We start from the raw sequence: 19,070 nt of genomic DNA, 5'->3' as shown, positions 1-19,070 counted from the left end.
AAGGTCCGCACACACAGCGACACTCTTATCAGTCTCGCAGGTTTCTGTCAACAGGAAACACCGAAATATTTTTGCCATGAACCACACATGGTAGTTTTATTCAAAACCGGGGACTTCAAAGTAAATGCGAAATTAAATTAAAGTCTTCGAATGTCAGATACTTTCTAGAAATGAAAATACATCTGTCAACTCCATTATAATTTCCCTGGCTCAGTGAAGAATGATGGCCTGTTGGCTTAAGTTGGTGAAGAGGTCTGCTTGCATCTTCATCACTGAATTATTCATTGGACATTCACATGATACGGCTTATCTGAGAGCTTTGGTGAAGTACTTGCACTTCTCCGCATCTCGGGAATGTGTACGAATCCGAAGCCATAGCGGAAATAGACGAGAGGCTAATGAACGTCGGATACTTCACCAGGCCAGACCTGTACTTCAGCCGGTAACCGCGTACCTATCGAAAACACTCAGCCGACATCTGGTGGGTGCACTTTGTGATTTTTCACGGATAAACAGAGGTTCAGGTTAGCCGGGGATTGGCGGGTTGTCAACTGGAGTGGATGCCAATTAAAGACTGCGGTGAAATTTTACACCATTTTTGAGTGATGGCATATGCTTGGCAATTTTTGTGCGTCGTATTTAAAATGAATAACCGTACCAAATCCGACCTGCTGCATTTTGTCTCCCCGAATTTTGGCACTTTCTCATGGGAATAGCAATTTTTTCATGTCAGTGTAGCACTGATTTGTAGAAAAATGGCACAAGGAAAAAAGATCTGAAACTTAAAATAACTGGCTCACCACGCTTACGCGGTGTTCCTTCCCCCAAAAGTAGCGAGTTTATGTCAGCTATAACTTAAGACAAGGCGAAATAAACAGGAATTGAAACCATGCGTATTGTATGCATGCTGTGAATGAATCACAGGCTGATTTTAATCATTGAAGACTTCTAAGATAATCATGAAGAAGTTGTTTTTGCTTCCCTGCAGTACTTGTTAATGTGTTCGATTCCCTGCGTTGTCAACACATGTGTATAACTTATCAAAACAATCGCGAGCCGGATCAAAGTTAAAAACCGTTTGATGGCCCCGCAAAATGCTGTGCTTGATGTGAAAATTTCGATTTCCCAGTGATAGTTGAGAACCTACCCACTTTACAGACATCGATGTGATGGCGAGATAAGTAACTTTGAACGTGCCGCAAATGTAAAAGCCAACTATTAGCCGAGGCTGTGCGTGGCGTTTGTTCTTGTGTCATCTGAAATTGCGCACGATTTGCCGTACTCTCTATAAGAACCTAGGAAACTAATCCCAACAGTTTGATTTGCAAGTCTCTTCGTTCCCGGAGACGTTGAGTATAATATTTCCGTCATTACACTCGCTCAGACTATATCAGGGTGTACCAGAATCATGATGCCACCCAGAAGTTGAGGATACATACCTTCATTCTCATTATATCTCCAAGGAAAGTGCGAAATTAATGTGCACGACGGTGACACTTTCATTATTATTCCAAACATTAAAAAAATCTGGAGGGTCTGTTAAGGGTTTTCGGGGGATGGGTTCACCCATACCTTTTTTGCTAATATGACAGCGGTACATGTGGTTATTTGTTGTAACTGGGCGCAGTACGTTGCTTATATACCTATTTGTAACATTGTGGAGGTTTGTTAATGCCCTCCATTGATCAGACTTGAAGCTATGCATGGTGGGAGTACTAACTTAGGTATTAGGTATTTTTCAAGCAAAAAGGGTGTAGATTTTCAGATATTGGGGGTTGGACGTGTGAGGGTACCACAGTTTTGTTTTTAGGCCTAAAATGTTCTTCCTTTACGGCTCGATTGCATTGGGAGCTTGCGTACAATATCTGCATCTCTCAATATCATGCAGATACATCGCCAAGCGATGCCACTTTGTCGAGATACTCCTGGTTTCGGTTACTTCCGGATCGTTTTGTATATGCCAGCCATTTCAATGTCCAGTGTTGTTGTAGAACTTGATACGCTTCTTCTTTGCTTGCAATTATTGCCGTGACTGCCTCGATAAAATAAATTAATGACAGCGCCCAAGCCGCAATCTGCTGTCTGGTACTTCGACTTCTGCTGTATCAAATGAAGTTATCCTTGGACATATGGGAGATGACAGGAAGCCTTTTTTGCTTTCCCTTGTTCGCAGTAAAGGCGTCCTGTGGGAAATCAACGCTGCCCTTTTCGTTTCGAGTGGTTTACAAAATAAATCATTCAAGATCAATTGCGAGGATGTTGTAGTGCGAAGCAAACTGCATTCTGCACTGCCCGATAGAAATAAAAGTGATAAATATGTTAGGAGGTCACACAGATTCTGTCTTTCAACAAAAAGACAGGTGATGTAGCTCGCCATTTACAATGGTATGATCCTATGTAGCTTACCGCCTTAAGTATGCATCCGTCAGCAAAGAGCCAAATCAAACGCCTTAGTTGCAGGTGCTCATTCAACCTCTGAGCTGGGGAGGAACAGTTGAAAGCAACGTGTCTTGCCCATGGACACATGCCCCATAACTCCACCAGTTGAATGTGAACCCCACATTGCGCAGAATGCAGTGCAATGACGCAGCACACACCGCAACCTTCAATGCCAAAAGAGTTGCCAACTTGTCCGAATTTTGTATCCTTCTCCAGTGTAACTCATGAACCATTGATTCTCTTATTTTGTGTTCTTGGCAGGACGGTACTCAACATAAATCCATAAAAAAAATCAACAATACCGGCGATTGACAATAGTGCGCCTCCAAGAGTTTGCAACGCGCTGACCATTGACAAGGCGCGAAACCTGTAGACCCTGTTCAAACGTGCATTGGGTAGACAGATGTTGCACGCTGTGACTGGTCAAGCGTTGCAAACTCGTGGGGGCGCAGTATTGTGAAATGCCCGTATTGTCAGGAGGGGTCTTTCTTGAATGCTGTACTTGTACATATGTAACAACAAGCTGTCTTTTCGCTTTATTGTTTCCAGAAAGTACAGACTTGAAATGGAGTTGGCCAACATGGTGTGGAAGATCAAGTGGGAAGACATCACTTTCAACAACAAGATGGACAAACAGCGCAAACTCACCGGCAGCAGAGTCAGTCTGGCTTCGGTAGGTTAGCCCCCCAAAACGGGCCCCGGTCAGGAGGACTTGCGTGGACTGCATATGATTCTTATTGGATCATTCCTTAAACTGAATGTGGAGATTTCTAATAGTACAGTCAACCTTTCTTTGCAGTACGCGACTCGATCAGTTACCACCACTTATTGTTAAAAAGTCTTTTGGGAATTAGAAAAAAGCTGTCAGTTTTTTGAAGACAAACTTGCTCTAATCTAACTTTAATGCTTGGAAACACCCAGGTTGCCTTAGTTTAAAAAATGCAAGATTTTTTTCCTATAAAATCTCCCATATGTTTTTAATAATACATCTCCGCCAAATAAGATGACCCACAAAATGCTCAGAACCAATTCACAAGTAGGGTAGGGCAGTCTCAATGCATCAATTTAGACCCCATTTACACAGATGAACGGTAACCAAATGCGGTGAGAGAAAACGCTATGCAGCGCCATATTTCAAATTTACACACACAAAGCGAAGAAACTCCGCATACGCATCACTGACTCTCCACGGTGACAGTATTGCACACAGGAAAAATCCAAGACACGACGTGGGCCTTAACCATGCCTGTCAGTCGTTACGGCTAAGGAGACCGATGATTGGCCAGAACGCACCGCATTCGCAGCGCTGTCTCTTTGCAAAAAATCGCTCAGGTTTTAAAGTTTTCGGCTCATTATCGTGTGGTTGTGGTCGCTCTCAGGAAACCAATGCATTCGATATTTTACCGAGCAGTGTTTCTTTACCACTCTGTGTAAATGGGCCCGTAGACTCTTAGAACCCGCTCAGAGTGTGTCGTTGCCCTGATGACATTCCACGCGGATCAATATAGTGAAAGTCTGGTTTCCAGCCGAGGTCGCCCAACAAACTTCTCGTTCATAATACTGTCGCTCAAGAGGGCGCTTGCCCGCAGCCAGCGTGGGCGGGAGTGTAACTCCGGACACTTGATTAACTCGAAGATGTGGGATTGCTGGCATGAAAGAGGTTTCGTTAGTGTCACTAGGAACTAGCACGCCTATGCTGTATCGGCCGTTCGAGAATTGCAGTCATCAATCCTGAAATGTTGTCAGGTTCATTAATTCCTACCAATTGGGACACACGCAAGAGGTCCCACTCGCGTTAATTCAGGAAGCAAGCAATGAGCAATGATACTATTGACACGTATTTATTACAGCGAAACCACAATTCAACTAAGGTCAGTAAAATGTGCTTATAAGTACAACCTCGGCGCCGTGTACTTCTGAAGCATAGTCATACAAGTGAGGAAGAAAGCAGTTTGGATCACTTGGTTCGTTATTGGAATGGGAAACAAAATTTACTTCAGCCGATGCTCATGCTTATCAATGAATGATAAACAAGCACGACGCAGATTGGAATACGACCACCATAGCCTATATCTTAACAGCTGGATACGGATTGTTGTACAAAACACAATTGTACAAGATGGAAAAGAAATTTATGTCACTTTGCATTCTAGGGCGTCGGAATTTGATTCGCCCGACCATTCAATAATATCCTAGCAAGGCAAGAATCCCCTTTGAAGTCATTTTCAATTAGGCGAGCCGTTAAATCTGATCCATCAGAACCCATCTGCCGTGCCTGGCATAGTTCTGAAGTCTTGGCCGCCATGCATGACAGGAATTTCGTGTATGAAGTTCACGTTCCCTCCACTGCTTGGTCTCAGCGGCCAGTGCGATTATTGGTCACCTGAAATAACAGCCGTGATTCCGGGAGTCGTCTGTACATCTGAACTAGGGTTCTTCGAATCGCGGCACAAAGCTATCATAAGGCCGAGCAATTCTCCGCATCGGGCGATGTGTCTGTGCACGTGGTATTTTTTTGTTGAAAATCTGAACACCTTTATCTAGCTGAAACATTTCATCGCCCAGCTCCACAGTAGTTGACCTGGAAATGTCACCCTAATGTGTCAATGTCTTCTTGAAAACGTCATGGTGTAGAATTACTTTCTTTACGTCACTGTTGCCCATCTTGGGTTGCATGTTATCTGATTCACACGACTTGGGATTTGAATTCTTAAACGCAGCGGGTGTGCGCTCCAACTGAACGAAGCAATGCCCAGGGGAGAGACTTTGCGATGTTGGCCATGTTCCTTTTAGATTTTAAGCGACAAAACCACAAAACAGAGGAGAGGTTTCATTATAAACGCAGTCAATGGCAGTTTCAATAAAGATCCTGGTGTTGAATAACCTCACTGTTCTTTTGCACATATTTTTGAGTGGCGATTGGCTATGAAAATGATAACCCACACGCTTTGTTACGGTTGTCTCCTCGTTCTCGTGTCTAACAGTGGCGCTTTAATGCCTCCATTAGTGCATTAATTTATGACGGCACATATAGAGGGACCATAAATGGACTAAAACTTTTTCGTTCGTTTCTGGTTGCAATTATTTCTTTCAAAAGTTGCTTAATTAAAAAAAATCGATTCGTAAATCCCAAGGCCGTTCAAGTGGGAATAAAGAAAAATTGATGGATTGTAAATTTTGACGTAAGGGTGGACTGCAAAGTGTCTATAAATAATTTATATTTTTTATTTGCAGTCTATGTGTTTATCTTTTTAGTTTTTAGCATTTTCTAGTTCGTGAATGAGGCATTACGGACAGAGATATGGGTAACACAGGGCCATAATCGGTTCGCCTAGCCATCACACCATTGATTGTCGATGCGGCCATCTAGGCCCTGATTCATAATTCCACAGCCCGCCGCCAGCTGTCTATCGCGGCGCGTCTGTAATTTCAGACCCGCAGAAATGCGCGATTGCTGGTAAATCAATATCCGTACGGCTGTGCCTGAAACAGCCGTCTGGCAGGCCTCACCGAACCATGCCTGTCGTAACGGTAGCCGAACCGCCGCTGCACCCACCGCCTTGTGCGCCTCCACGCTGCTGATGCAGACGAGGTTGATGAGCCTCGCTCATTGAGAGACAGAATCTCGTGGCCGCGGCATTCGGAAATGAGCATTGATGCCCGCTAACGAAGGAGCCGCAAACCGCCGATTGTTCAGGCCGATGCATTTATCGCAGGGCATATCTCACGTTGCTCAAATTTATTATCATCAAGGAAATTTACGCTCGGGGTCTCCAGACGTGTGCGTCCACCCTGTTGTGTGTGAATGGGTGACTTCAAGGAAAGAACCCATGTTTTTCTTTTTTTTTCAATGAAACTCCTCAAGTCAAAAAGAGATAAAGGGCCCCCTTGTCTTGGCAGTGACTTGTTGCAGCGCACTCCTTCGCTGTTACTATATTGTCAAGATGGTTCCAAAATTTCAGTTCGACTGTAGGCCTGTTCACTGTGAACGCCTTTAGGCCTATATATACGCTGTCTATGCAGAACGTCCCCATGCAAATCTAAGATGTCTGAATTAAAATAAAACAGTACACTCCCTGTTCATCCTGCAGAATTGAAATGACTCGTCCATGCTGTGTTGCAGCGGCTTGATCAGATCAGTTGAGGATTTTGAAGGATATGCTGACCAATTACGACCTGCCCTGAGCCCCCGAAACAGGATACCTTACCTCCGAGTCGCTTCGTGAAGTAACTCATTATTCTGGCTCCGGTTATAAAGCATTATGCTGACGAAAATATCCGCGAAATGAATATTATGTTGTGCAGTCATCTGTGCGGCCCCTCTGGGTTGGCCAACATCTATAGGTTAGTGTCTCGGCGACAATGTATCCCCTCCACACTAAGACAAGAATAGCAACCGCCTTCGAGTTGTCAAGGCAACGAGATTCCGTGCGGCCAGTTTGAACGGTCGATACGCAAGTGTATGGCACTCGATACCGAGCTTTACTTCAAAGGGTACCGGTGTAGGGAAGTTGCCGCTCTATTCAGAGTTTGGTAACATCATCCAGGGTTCGACACACTTACACTTTTGTCCAGAATTCTTCGAAAGCAGATGAAGCGAAGCAGGAGTTATGGCTTACGATGGTATTGTTATCCCTGGAAATTCATTTAAAATTGTATGACCCACCATAAATACTGAAACTGTGGAATGGTGGGAATTTAACATAATTTCTATCGTCTGTCATGCTCGCAGAAATTCCACTTGTCCACTGTGTGGTGAATTCATCAACAGTCAGAAAAGCCCTTAATACAAGTAACTGAATACTTTCCATTTTCTTCTCAGGGCGAGTCTGGACAAAGCGTATGGGGAGGCAACCAGCAAATATTTACGGTTACAGGTTACTACAAGGTGAGATCGAGGTTGTTGGATCCTTTTGTCTTGAATTGCGCGAAAAGAGGGTATTTATCAACTATTTGTGATTGGGCAACGGTGATAAAACCTGGGGTACCGACTTGTTTAAATATTACAATTTAAACTGAATTCTTCAAAGACTCTCGATCCAATGACAAGCTCACATGTAAAAAAAAAAGCTGTGCACAAAGGCATCTTTCACATTGGTGAGAATGCAGAAGGATACCCAATCTGAATATTGTTGACGTATTAAACTTGCGTTCCCCATATCGCGTGACGTGCGAACGGCGTTCTCAGTCTTGAAAATTCAGATTTCAACTTAATAAGACAATGTTCCTCAACTAAAACTGTGAGTACCCAAACATTTTATCCCCAAATAAATTGATTTGAAAATTAAGATATGCACTAAACAATTGCACCCAGAATACCAGCTTTCCCACATTTCATTGAAATCTATCACGTGTTCTTTTTCTGTCAAAAATGCTTAGAATAGAAACGATTTGAAACTAAACTGTCCTTGTATTCACGGGGTAGACGTTTTATCCTTCAAGCTTCAGGATGCTCTCTCACGGAGTATTCATTGAAAGATCTTAACAACACAAGGACTAGGGTTTTCCCTGCCATTCAGATTCGAAGATTAATTTTCCTGTACGATATATATGGAGAAAGATAAGTGTTCGTGACAATCAGATAAGAACTTGAGAATGCCAACCTACCCGTGTTCGACTCGTTTTATTATTTACATGTTCTACTTTGTGTTGCAATGAAACAAGAATCTTCTGTAGACTTTTTATCACATACATCTTGGATTGTCAATTCCGCGGGATTCCCTCAAGACTATGCTTGATCAGGCATCGTCAATATTATTTCGAAAATGTGATCTCACTAAGTATATTGTCACAGCACTGGTCACCAACAATTTTCGCCGCCAACCCTGTAGGGAGAATATAGTGCAAATGTAAATCTTAACCTTTTTGTTGAGGTCGCGAAACACGAACGCCATTTTGGCCGTGTGCAGTTGTGCCCGTCCCGTTCACTTCGCCGATTCTCAGCGATTGTCCTTTCCTATCAGCCACACCACTGGAGACGCATTGCTTATCTGTTGGGCAATTGAAACCATCAAGTGCTTCGTGTGATAGAGACCTGGGATTCGCGTTAGCGCTTGCTGACCTCACTCTGTCTAATTTAATATTTAACCACACGACCTGCTTCTCGCAACGTTGAAAACGAATATACTTTTTTTTTCCGAAGCCAAAGAAGTGGGTCTAGTAGGATTGCGGGATTGTACGGCAAGCAGTTGAGCGCAATTAAAAAGTGGAGTGCCATAAATTAATGTATAATGGTTATGCCCCTAACACGTTAAAGCAACCTCTGCATTAATTCCACTGAACCTCAAGGGCTGACCCGGACCGAAACTGGCTGTCGTGAAAACAAGAACTATTTGCATTGCCGCTTTTTTTCTGTTTGTTCAATCGATTCGGCGGTAAGTGGTCGCCCCGTTCTGTCTCGTTACTGCACGCTCACGGGGACAGGCTGTCGATATATTACTGAAAGGCAGACACGACTTGGGATTTTCCGTCTCTTGAATGATAATGCATAAAATTTGTTAGCATCTCCAGGAAAGTAAATAATGTTCATTTCAAAACAAAATTGAAAAAAATAGCATCTTCCGCGTGGTTTGTGTATAGAGCCAGTTATAGTTTTTATATTAATGTATAAATATCTTCAGGAAATAATCATCTGTGTAAAAAGGAAATTGACCTACAGATTTAGACTTTCACATATTTGAATGCATCACCAGAACCTTTATTGCTGCCGAAAACTGAGAAGGTTTGTCGTAAAATACCAAATTTCAGAAATAATTTAACCCACCGGCTTACTAGACACGTAATAACGCATTTTCAGTCTTCCTCTTTGCATTCCCGTTAATTGCAACGGAGAAACATTTCGGTTCTGGACAAAAGAAGGAGGAGCGTCCGAGGACTTGTATCTGTTGACCCAGTTTCTCCTTTGACCCGCAGGGAAACATCATAGCCATCAAGAAGGTCAATAGACTCCGAGTGGAGCTCACACGAAACGTTTTGATTGACTTCAAGCATGTAAGTTGGCCTCACAGTCAAGGGAGAGAAAAAAAAAGAGGAGAACCCGCCTCAAGAAACTTTCCAAAATCCGACGAAAGGGGAAATGCATGGAGTGAGCCTTAAGTCACTCTTCAAGGACCTGTTGTGTGCAAATAGCGACAGCGGCCCGGGGATACTCAAAGTAGGATTTAAACGGGATGAACGTGTCGGCCCTTGTTTATTGCTAAATTGGTCGAAAGGTGGTTTCGTTATCAATGCATAATGTCGGGTACAGTTCCCATTAGTTTATCCGCAGCCTTGGTTTGCCCGTAGGTACTTTTGGACCCCTATTTGTGGAATTGTATACATTAATTCAGCGGTTATTCTCTCATTCTACTTGTGTTGCTATTTGTAGCTGTTTAAAGAGAACTGTGGGGATTATTTTTACCGGATTTTGCAAGACAGAGGAAAGGAAAATCATTCTTGTGCCCTGGTAGTGGAATCCAAGTAAACATCATTACGAATCATTTAGTGGCTGAGGGAAATGCGTTACAGACTATGTGCTACTTTTATCTTTATATTCTTTCTTCTGTTTCCTGCATTTCTTTATGTTACTTTGTTACCATGAATTATCAAAAACCGATCCAATCTCAATCTTCAACTGACGCACTTTCAGATGCGGGACATCTCGCACGATCACGTGACGAAATTTATCGGGGCCTGCATTGACCCACCAAACATCAGCGTGATGACGGAGTACTGTCCCAAGGGCAGTTTGCAGGTGAGTTGGGTCCCAGACTGATCAAATGAAAGCTGCCGTGTATTATGTAGTCACTAGCGTGACCAGCCTCGGATTGTTTTCCTACAGTGCGGCATGTGGAGGCACCTGGACGAGTGATCACTTCACACCTAAGAATCCTCCGGTAACGGAAAAGTTGTTAAAAAGCAACCGTCGGGTGCCAGTTATTGTGCAGCCGACCCAATGGTTTCACCATTATTGCGATTTTTCCATATATATTCTCCCTCACATTCATCCATTACCCGCTAACCATTCTATACAGCGTCGTGCTTAATGGTCTGTAGGAAGAGGCAGCATATTAAACCTCTTAGATGTTAGACCGCTCTATGGTCAGACCCACCCCCCCCCATTCCCCAAAATGTTTGCACGTTGCTGCGACACAACACACTATCAAACATTGACAAAATGTTAGTCTCTTTCATGGGACGGACGCACGGGGTTTTCTACGCCGTCCCTTGTTTAGGAATTTCTCCCTCATCACGTTTCCTTTCGGAGGTGTGATTCATGGGAACCATGCCTTGCGTTCTTGAGATGCATAGACAAAAATAAACTTGTCTACATTCATCCCTTCGTGCACATGCGATTAGATTTTTTCTTTTCTTCTTTTCTGATTGAAGGGGGTTTGGAGATTGCAGATGGCATAGGATTCAGAGAAAATTTTTGAGCAAGTAAATGCGGCAGCCTCCAATGAACTCTGCGGTATTGACATGAAGCTAAACATTCTTTTAACGTAGTTGCTTGCGTAATTATTAAGTTACTAAGATAAGTTAGGCCTGCAAAATTGAGTTTATGAAATACTTAAGGCACGTGAATTGAGTGTGAAACAGTATTAGATGTAATCCCTTGCTTTACTAAAAGCGTTCTTTTGTTTGAAGAAAAAGACAGTTGCCTTAAACTATATGCATGTATTTTGTTGTGTACAAAAGATGGCATTTGGCTCAAACTTGTGAGATTAATTTGTGTAATACCAGCATGCTCTTACCTGGAGCTCATATGTATTTGGAATGTTTCCCCGTGGCATTTTCAATTTTCGCAGGAATATGCAAACATTTTGCAGTAGATGCCACGGGCATGCCACCAGCATCGGAACGTAAGGAATCGGACCTCTGCAATTTTTCGAGGTAGACGACAAGACATCGCACTTTCATGCTAATCCTCGGCTGGCGCCAGGGCTCATTTGTATATTTCCAGACTTTCTTCTTCGTCGGCAACATATCCACGTTACAACGAAAGATAAAGGCTTCTGCCCAAAACTGAAGTTGAACTGAACAGAAATGAACCTTATCTGAGACTTTGAAGAGTTCGGGGGGGGGGGGGTTGGCGGGGAGTCGCACTGTGCTTGAAGATTGAGTAGGAGACTGTTATTTCGATATGAGATACCTGCGCTTTCAACAATGCTTAAGCTTAACGTTCCAACTGCAGATGAATTTCTGCGAATGCAAGACATGTTCTCTTTTCCTATTGTCGTTTCCCGTCTTACGTGCTCTCGTATTTGTTCCAATCGTGCGCGTGTTCGCTATTACAAAGGATAATCATGCGCATGAACACGAACGACGGATACGAGTTTAATATTGAATGGGTCCTATCTGCAGGGGCCTTTCGAGAAAATCTTTACCCTTGGCCTGGAAAGAGATCTTGAAAGAGTCTTCCTGGACTTCCAATCAATTTTGCCCAAATTGAAGACTTTAACAATCGAAGGAGATCAAGACATGATTATATGCCTGTATTATGTAATTTGATGGCTTTTTTCCACGGTGGACGGTTATTCCCGCGCCTCTACGACGTTTTACCCCAGTGCCGGATATGACTTTGCCTGGTTTTCTTTCCTATGCTTGCAGGTAGGGGGATTCTTCTATTAGATTAGGGGCCAGCAGGAATGCATTCTGGTACCGGTTAATGATTTTGTTTTCGTTGGTTGGGGGGAGTCGTTTCTGCCTGTTTGGACACGACGATGGAAAGCCTACCGACCATCACGATACTGAAAGGAGTTTTAAATGACGGGATAATTGAGTTCGCAGAGTAACAATTTTCACCGAGTGATTCCTGGCACGCATTAGTTCCGTTCAGGCCTGCTTGAAGTTGCATGCGAAAAGTCTTTAATCTTTGCTTATACGAACAGGTAGCACGTGTTTATGTTCTCCAGACAGAATACACTGTAAAGGAGCGGGGCATAGAGTTTTAAAAATCCGTGATGCCGTTAAAGATTTTGTACTGCCTGCAGCTGAATATTGAAAACACGATTGTCAGAATGGGTTCGTGAAACACGCCCTCTTGAGATCAGAATGTTTGTTAGCAGCTTTTAATAATTCAACACGTGTTCCTATTAACAGAGCAAACGCTCAAAAGTGGTCCCAACCATTATCAATATTTACTCATTTCACATCGATAATATTTGTTGACGGAGACTATTAACAAATCGAAAAGGAAACTCAAATTTAAAGTGCACCCAAATCGGTAGGTGGATTTTCGAGGTTTCGTCGATTTTTTGTTAATCTAATATGAGAGGTTTTTTGAACTCTAGAAATTGAGGGGAGAGAGGTCATGCCATACACTCACGGAATTTCGTTATTTCGCCTCGTGCTTTTAAAAGGCCGTTGAAGCGGCACAGCAATAGCCCTGTTAATTATGAAGCAGGGGTGAGATTTGTCAGGAGTTTTGCCTATTTCAGTTTAATTTGAACAGTCTCTTTTGGAATTTGGAGTGTCTTGGGTTTACTGTTAAAAGATGATGGAGAACAACATGCAACAGGTATTCTAAGGGTTCCTTCATGATTTGGCAAACACGAATGCCACTGTCTCATGGTCTGTAGATGGACATCTCAAAACCTATCTTCCTCCAATCTCATCTCTGAAGATCCCTATTTAGTTTATTTTTCGACATGAATCTCTTTTACCAACGTAGAAAGGTTGAGAGCAAAATATTGCAGAATAAAAGAAATGTGGAAACAAATCAAACAAAAGCAACGGTTTGAACCCGATCAACTAACCAAAATCGCGCTGTGTGATCGCGTTGTATGTCAACATGGATAAACGTATTGTCATAATCCTCAGTCGTACGCACACACATGTACGCTTCAAGAAAGATCTCGACCCATCGCGAGACCGTGCATCGATCTGTACTTAAAACTATCGCACTACAGTCAAGTTTATCAGCGGTGTTTGCTTTATTTGAAATAGGCCGGCTTTAATTTGTGAATAAGCAATCTACTGCGGAGATTGTCGAACCGGCGAATGTCCCAATGGGCCTACTCGTGCGACCATGCAGACCAAGTTGAACTTCCATATCATTGCATCTCACTCATGGCGATTGAGCGATTTCTTAAAAGTCGTTCAACGAAGCGCTCTTTCAATCCATAAATTCACGGCAATGAAGTTTAAATGGGCTCCATTACATTTACATTGTGACTAAGGGCTTCGCACTGTACGATCGCATTTGACCCTCCAAGTTTGCACCCCCTTTCTGATGATCATGGATCCGCCCTTAGCGAGGCCTGTATCATCAACTAATGTATGCAGAGTAGAAAGAGACCGATTTTACATTCCAATAGATAGAATGCAAGAAAAAATGCATCGACATATCTGATGATAAGAGGCGAGACCCTTTATCAGAATTCATGCGCCGGTATGCATGGATCATACGAATACATGAGGTATAAATGCGTTCCAGGGAAGAGTTGGTAAAAGACGTACGTGTGTATTGATGATACTAGGCGAGACCTAGTATCATCAGGCGTGTGTGTACATAGCTGAAGGAATCTGATTTGTATTCCGAAACCTTTCAGCAATAATACCTGTATGTGAAAATGAAGAAATAATGATTGACGAGACTGGGCCCTTTAAGGTGTGTTATGTTGAATTATTATGAGTTCACGAAACGATATAGGGTCTTGTCTTATTCTATGCAGCATTGTCTAACATGAGTGGTCTCTTTTAAGGATGTTGGTATAATCACTGGTTATAACCTGTGACGTTTTCTCCTTTGTTTTGTAGGATATTTTGGAAAATGACTCCATCGAATTGGATGAAATGTTCAAGTATTCGCTGTTGTATGACATAGTCAAGGTGAGACCGTTGTAAGAAATTAACAATTAATCTTGAGCAAGAGGGGATTAATTAAATGGAATGAATTAATCTTTTAGCAACTGCCTTTAATTCTCTCTTGTTAAAATGACCTCCTTTCCTCACAACTGTCCGAAGAGAAGTAAGTACTCAAAGGGTTTATCTAAATTAGCAGCTTACAAAACGCTGGGTTAAGATTTGCTGACGCCTTGATTTAAATTTCAGTTCTGATGGAAACTTTTGCAAGGCCGCTAGCTAAAGGACACTTGAGAAATATAAATGATGCATCACTAGCTGGTCAACTTTGCCATTCAACTATTCATTTAACCACGTTCCCGATATCGGTTGGCAATTCCAGCCTTGTCTCTCTTGAGTGTGGCTGTCAGACGGAGGTGTTACTCGGAGTCCGGAAGTTAGTGGGAATTTTCAATCTTGTCGCGCGCGCTGTGCCCAAGATCGACTTGAACTCTAGTCTGGTGTCCTCGTATTCGTTGAGGGCGTCTCACGCAAAATCTACAAGCCGCTTGCTCTCGAGGTTTGATTGCTTTTGATATGCAGCCCAACCGTACATAAAATTTGGTTGTGTCTACAAAATAACACGAGTGTTAAGCTTAATCTACCCTCATATTTCCTTACCCATGAATGTAGAAATATTTTTAAGAAGGCACATAAGGATGAAAGGGTTGACTGTGTGCACACCAGTGGCCTTTTTATCGTCATGCTCGTCTCATTTTGATCGAGGAAGGATTGTGTTTAGCCTAATATTCGCCTGTTACCGACCAGGCGGGTTTACTTTGGTCACATGACGTTTTCCTCCGTCTTTCCCTCTGATCGGTCAGACCGCGTCCCACACCTTTTACGGACGAGTCCTTTTACTACTCTAATTTCCTGATGGACGATTAAGCCGTGGGAGTGGTTCACTACTAAGGCAAATGCAGATTCAGTCAATTGCGTATGTACTGGCTTCCGCGGGGCTCGCTGGCGGCTGGGAGGCTGAATTCCGGGTACAAGGTGAGGAGGGAACGCCGTCTGCTTCAGCGAGCCACGTAGGTCACGCTGGCGCTTCAAGGATCCCGGATCCTCGACTCGCAAGAACAGAAGGGTTCACTGCGGATCAAGCCGTGTTTTTCTTCAATAATAATTTTGAGTGCTTGGGTAAACCTGCCATAACGAGTCGGCATGCATGATTAACTTTGTGCATTTAATCAACACGGGACGACGAATTTGCGATGGAACTTTACGAAAAAGAAAAGGCTGTTTTCAATCAGTGACAAATCGCCTTCAGCTAAGACGAACGATGTGGGCAATTTCGTTATTAGTCACCATAGTCACCAAAAGAAAATAGTTCCGCCATGAAAAATGTTAAAAAGCGATTTGAAATGTTAAGAAGTGATTGGTGGATATTACATTAGTTGGGGCTGTTCGTGATGCACACCTATATGTAAATTGGCAGGGCTCAAAAGATCTGTCCTTCTCTGTCCCGTTATCCCCTATTTGTTCCTTTTTACCCTACCCCCCCCCCAAAAATACAGATATTTGAATAAGACGTAGTGACAACGTGTCTTGTTCTAAAGCTCTGCTACACTGACCCCTCTGTGTTTGTCATAAATATGTTAACAGAAAACGATTCTAAAATACACTCATGTAGTCAAATGCCTTTGTAATATTAATACTCCTTCCATGTGAATACACGCCTTGTTAATTGGAGAGTGTAGATTCCCGACTTACTAGTCGAAACGTTGGGTGACGCTCCATGGCGTATGTGGGAGGTGAAACATCTGGGACACCTGGAGGTGTACACATTTATTCAGATGGTCCTGAGAGTAAATTAATTTGTTCCTTTCAAGATTTCAAATTGTTAAGGTCACCGCTGTTACGCCCCCTATCTGGCGGCATCCTGTTTTCTTTCATAAATGTGTGATGTTCTCCGTTATGTAGATGATTACAGAGGTCAACCAAGCCTGCTGAAACGTTTTGAGATGATTTCGTGCAAAATTCATAGTGTTTGTACCCTCACACTCGTTTCCCTGTGCATATTTGACGCACCTTTCCGGCGCATCGGTCGCCTCAGAAAATCACTGCAGTAAAACAGGGTTAATTTTTTTCTTTTTTTTTTAACGGTTTGGTGTCGGAACCTAAGGAGGACGCTTATCCTAACGTCATGCAAAAGTAAAATACACATAGCACGTTCAAGACTTACTGGAATCTAAAGATCAGTATTAGCTTTCGTTGTAACAATTACTTCAAATCTACACCTTCTTTTTATCATGCTGTACTGAAGATTCCGGTTAGTCCTGAAGGTGGTCCGTGTAATTTACATGTATGTCTCGCGGATTGACTTGATTCTACCATTATTGAATATTTGACAAAAATGCTGTTTGCTTTTTTCTTCTCAGGGCATGTATTATCTTCACAATAGTGTGATTCAAACCCATGGAAACCTCAAGTCCTCGAATTGCGTCGTTGACAATCGCTTTGTGGTCAAGATCACCGATTTTGGGCTGCATTCCTTCCGGGAACCCGACCACGCCTTTGAGCCTGATGAGGATGATTCCTTCCAGTATTATCAGAGTAAGTACCGAGATGAGACATGTTTGCTGTAAGCTTAAAATGTCCACCCATTCGCGTAATTTTTTTCTAGGAAGGTTAGGGGCAATTATAATAAAATTGGTGTGTCTCACCGTTGCGCGTGCGTTTTTCATCCAGGAAGGTTAGGGGCGATTATCATGATGGGGTACACGAACTTTCAGTATTAGATACAACAAAATTGTCTTTCTGGCCGACTTGTATGGTAGCTGTGCTGTGTTAGAAGAGCGTTATACTTGGAGCGTTATACAAGCCAAGGGTTCGAGTCTACATATAGTAATTTTTTTCTTGGTCAGGGAATTAGTTGCTTGGAGGATGTTTCTATAAAGTAAAGCCCGACATTTATCTTCGCACTTAAATTTCTAAGTGTCCACTAACCCGATCAAGCTTGCAAGCTTACAGTCTACCCCTAACCTTCCTGGGGAAAAAACTTACGCCACCCGTTCTGCTTACGTAGATAGTTGGCAGGTTATGCTTTGTACATGTGAAAGTCTTGCTATCCAAGTGTGGATTTGGCTGGAGCGATTTTAGTTGAAACTGAGTTGGTTTAGTGCCAGTTACTGGGGACTATTTTGTAAGGATTGTCCTAATGCGCCCTCCAGAGACTTTTGTAAGTTTTACTTAAGACCTGTCGACGCCGTATGTACTTGTTTTTGAATGTGAGCCCTGAACTCGATATAATACATTGGGTGCCGCCCGCGATTGTTGCTGCCTGAGGCTTAACAAATTTATCTAGGCCAACATTGACAAGGAACTTTGATAAGTCTTGCTGGCATTAAGACGACACAGTGTGATCTCGAATGTGAGTAATTCTATCGATAATTTTCGATTAGGATCATTCCTAGCGGTTTGCGCTTGGTAATGTAGTCATTTGGCCCCTTAGTCACGTACCTGATCTTCCCAGCTTTCACAGTAACTGGATTTGTCTGACAAACTCTTTAGGAACACAATAACCACCCACTATTAAGTCACTAAGGATTTAGTTTTGAATTAATGAAAGCCAGTGTGCCTGAAGTTTCTATACAGTTATTTTATAGTTCCTCGAGGATAAAAAGTTACAGGTTTCCTTAAAGCTAGTGTTGGTCGCAGCCGTGACGTAACAGTTCAAAGAGCGTGTTTTCAGGAGGGAAAAGGAAATTTTCAAGAGAATTGATTAATCAAGGGACCTATTCCATTCCAAATTTATGGAAAAATGCACTCAGATGCTGACCAATATTATCTTAATGAGCACACGCCCAAAGAGGGGTTGTAAATACAAGCATTGTATCATGAGGCGGTCAGTTTGGGTGTCCTTCATTATTATTCATCATCATTCCGATCGGATTGTATACCCTGGAGATCTTCATAGTAACAACAGACTATTTTCTAATGCGACATTACTAGGTCATCAGGGACTAGCCATTCAATATGACCGCGGTTATTTCAGCTGATGCCAAAGCACGCGAGGCGATATCCTATCGTGGAAGGACTTCAGAGCGCGTTAATGAAGGTCGCTTGGCGCGTCCCCCCTCCCATCAGTCTTAGTGGCTGCTGAGATGAAAGACAATACTCCGGAATGTGATTTAAACGGAATGCGCTATTGTAACCGAGGTCATGACATATTACCAGGCGGATGGGGGGGGGCATCGCTTGTAGAGTCAGGCTGTAAATCTCATCGGGCGGTATGTGGCGATAATTACTGAAACCGCAACTGTAAAAAATAATTACAGTTTTGAAAGGGCTTTGCATGTAGTTAGAGTAGTAGGGAGCTGGCTATGGTATGTGGACGTCATTGCCCTATGCAGAAACACACGCGGTGGTGACGGAGTGCACTGTACCTTGCAGTTATTGCGTCCTAATTTCGTACCAGGGATTCACGGCATGACTGTTTTCATAAAGTCTGACTCGGCAAGTCCAGGTCGGTAGGTATACACTGTAGGGTCCAGATTAAGGGGCGATGTCTCTAACCAACCATGCACAGCGACAGATTGGGCGAGTAGGGCCCAAGGCAAACCAAACTGTGTGATGGCAGTGTGCCTGATAAATAACGATGCATGCATCAGATGCTGCTAAAATGAATAAAAATCACCAATTTTGTCTTGTAAAATAACACAGGCCTTGTACTTGAAGAGAACTCGAGCCTCTTTCAACACCTGCGACAGTGCCCTCCTCGTCCTTCCCTGGCGGCGCAAGCACAGGATTGCATGTCCTATCTCAAATTAAAATTATTTCCCACTTACGAACTTACCATATTCAAA

The 19,070-nt window shown here is 42.9% G+C and overlaps 1 protein-coding gene across 5 annotated transcripts in view; it reads left to right on the top strand.

The window, feature by feature from the left end:
* The window catches only part of LOC110977382 (atrial natriuretic peptide receptor 1-like), a 275,377-nt gene that overhangs the window by 221,713 nt on the left and 34,594 nt on the right, over positions 1-19,070 (top strand). For all 5 annotated transcript variants that reach the window (XM_022231463.2, XM_022231460.2, XM_022231461.2 and 2 more), the window contains exons 7-12: positions 2,989-3,112; positions 7,262-7,327; positions 9,352-9,429; positions 10,067-10,171; positions 14,179-14,250; positions 16,644-16,818. In XM_022231463.2, the coding sequence (XP_022087155.1) occupies positions 2,989-3,112; positions 7,262-7,327; positions 9,352-9,429; positions 10,067-10,171; positions 14,179-14,250; positions 16,644-16,818 (620 nt within the window). The remainder of the gene's footprint in view (positions 1-2,988; positions 3,113-7,261; positions 7,328-9,351; positions 9,430-10,066; positions 10,172-14,178; positions 14,251-16,643; positions 16,819-19,070) is intronic.

Source organism: Acanthaster planci, linkage group LG08 (assembly GCF_054643075.1).
Source record: "Acanthaster planci isolate LZ-2023a linkage group LG08, COTS_SCS, whole genome shotgun sequence".
NCBI classification, from domain to species: Eukaryota; Metazoa; Echinodermata; class Asteroidea; order Valvatida; family Acanthasteridae; genus Acanthaster; species Acanthaster planci.
This window is presented reverse-complemented; position numbering and strand designations above follow the sequence as displayed.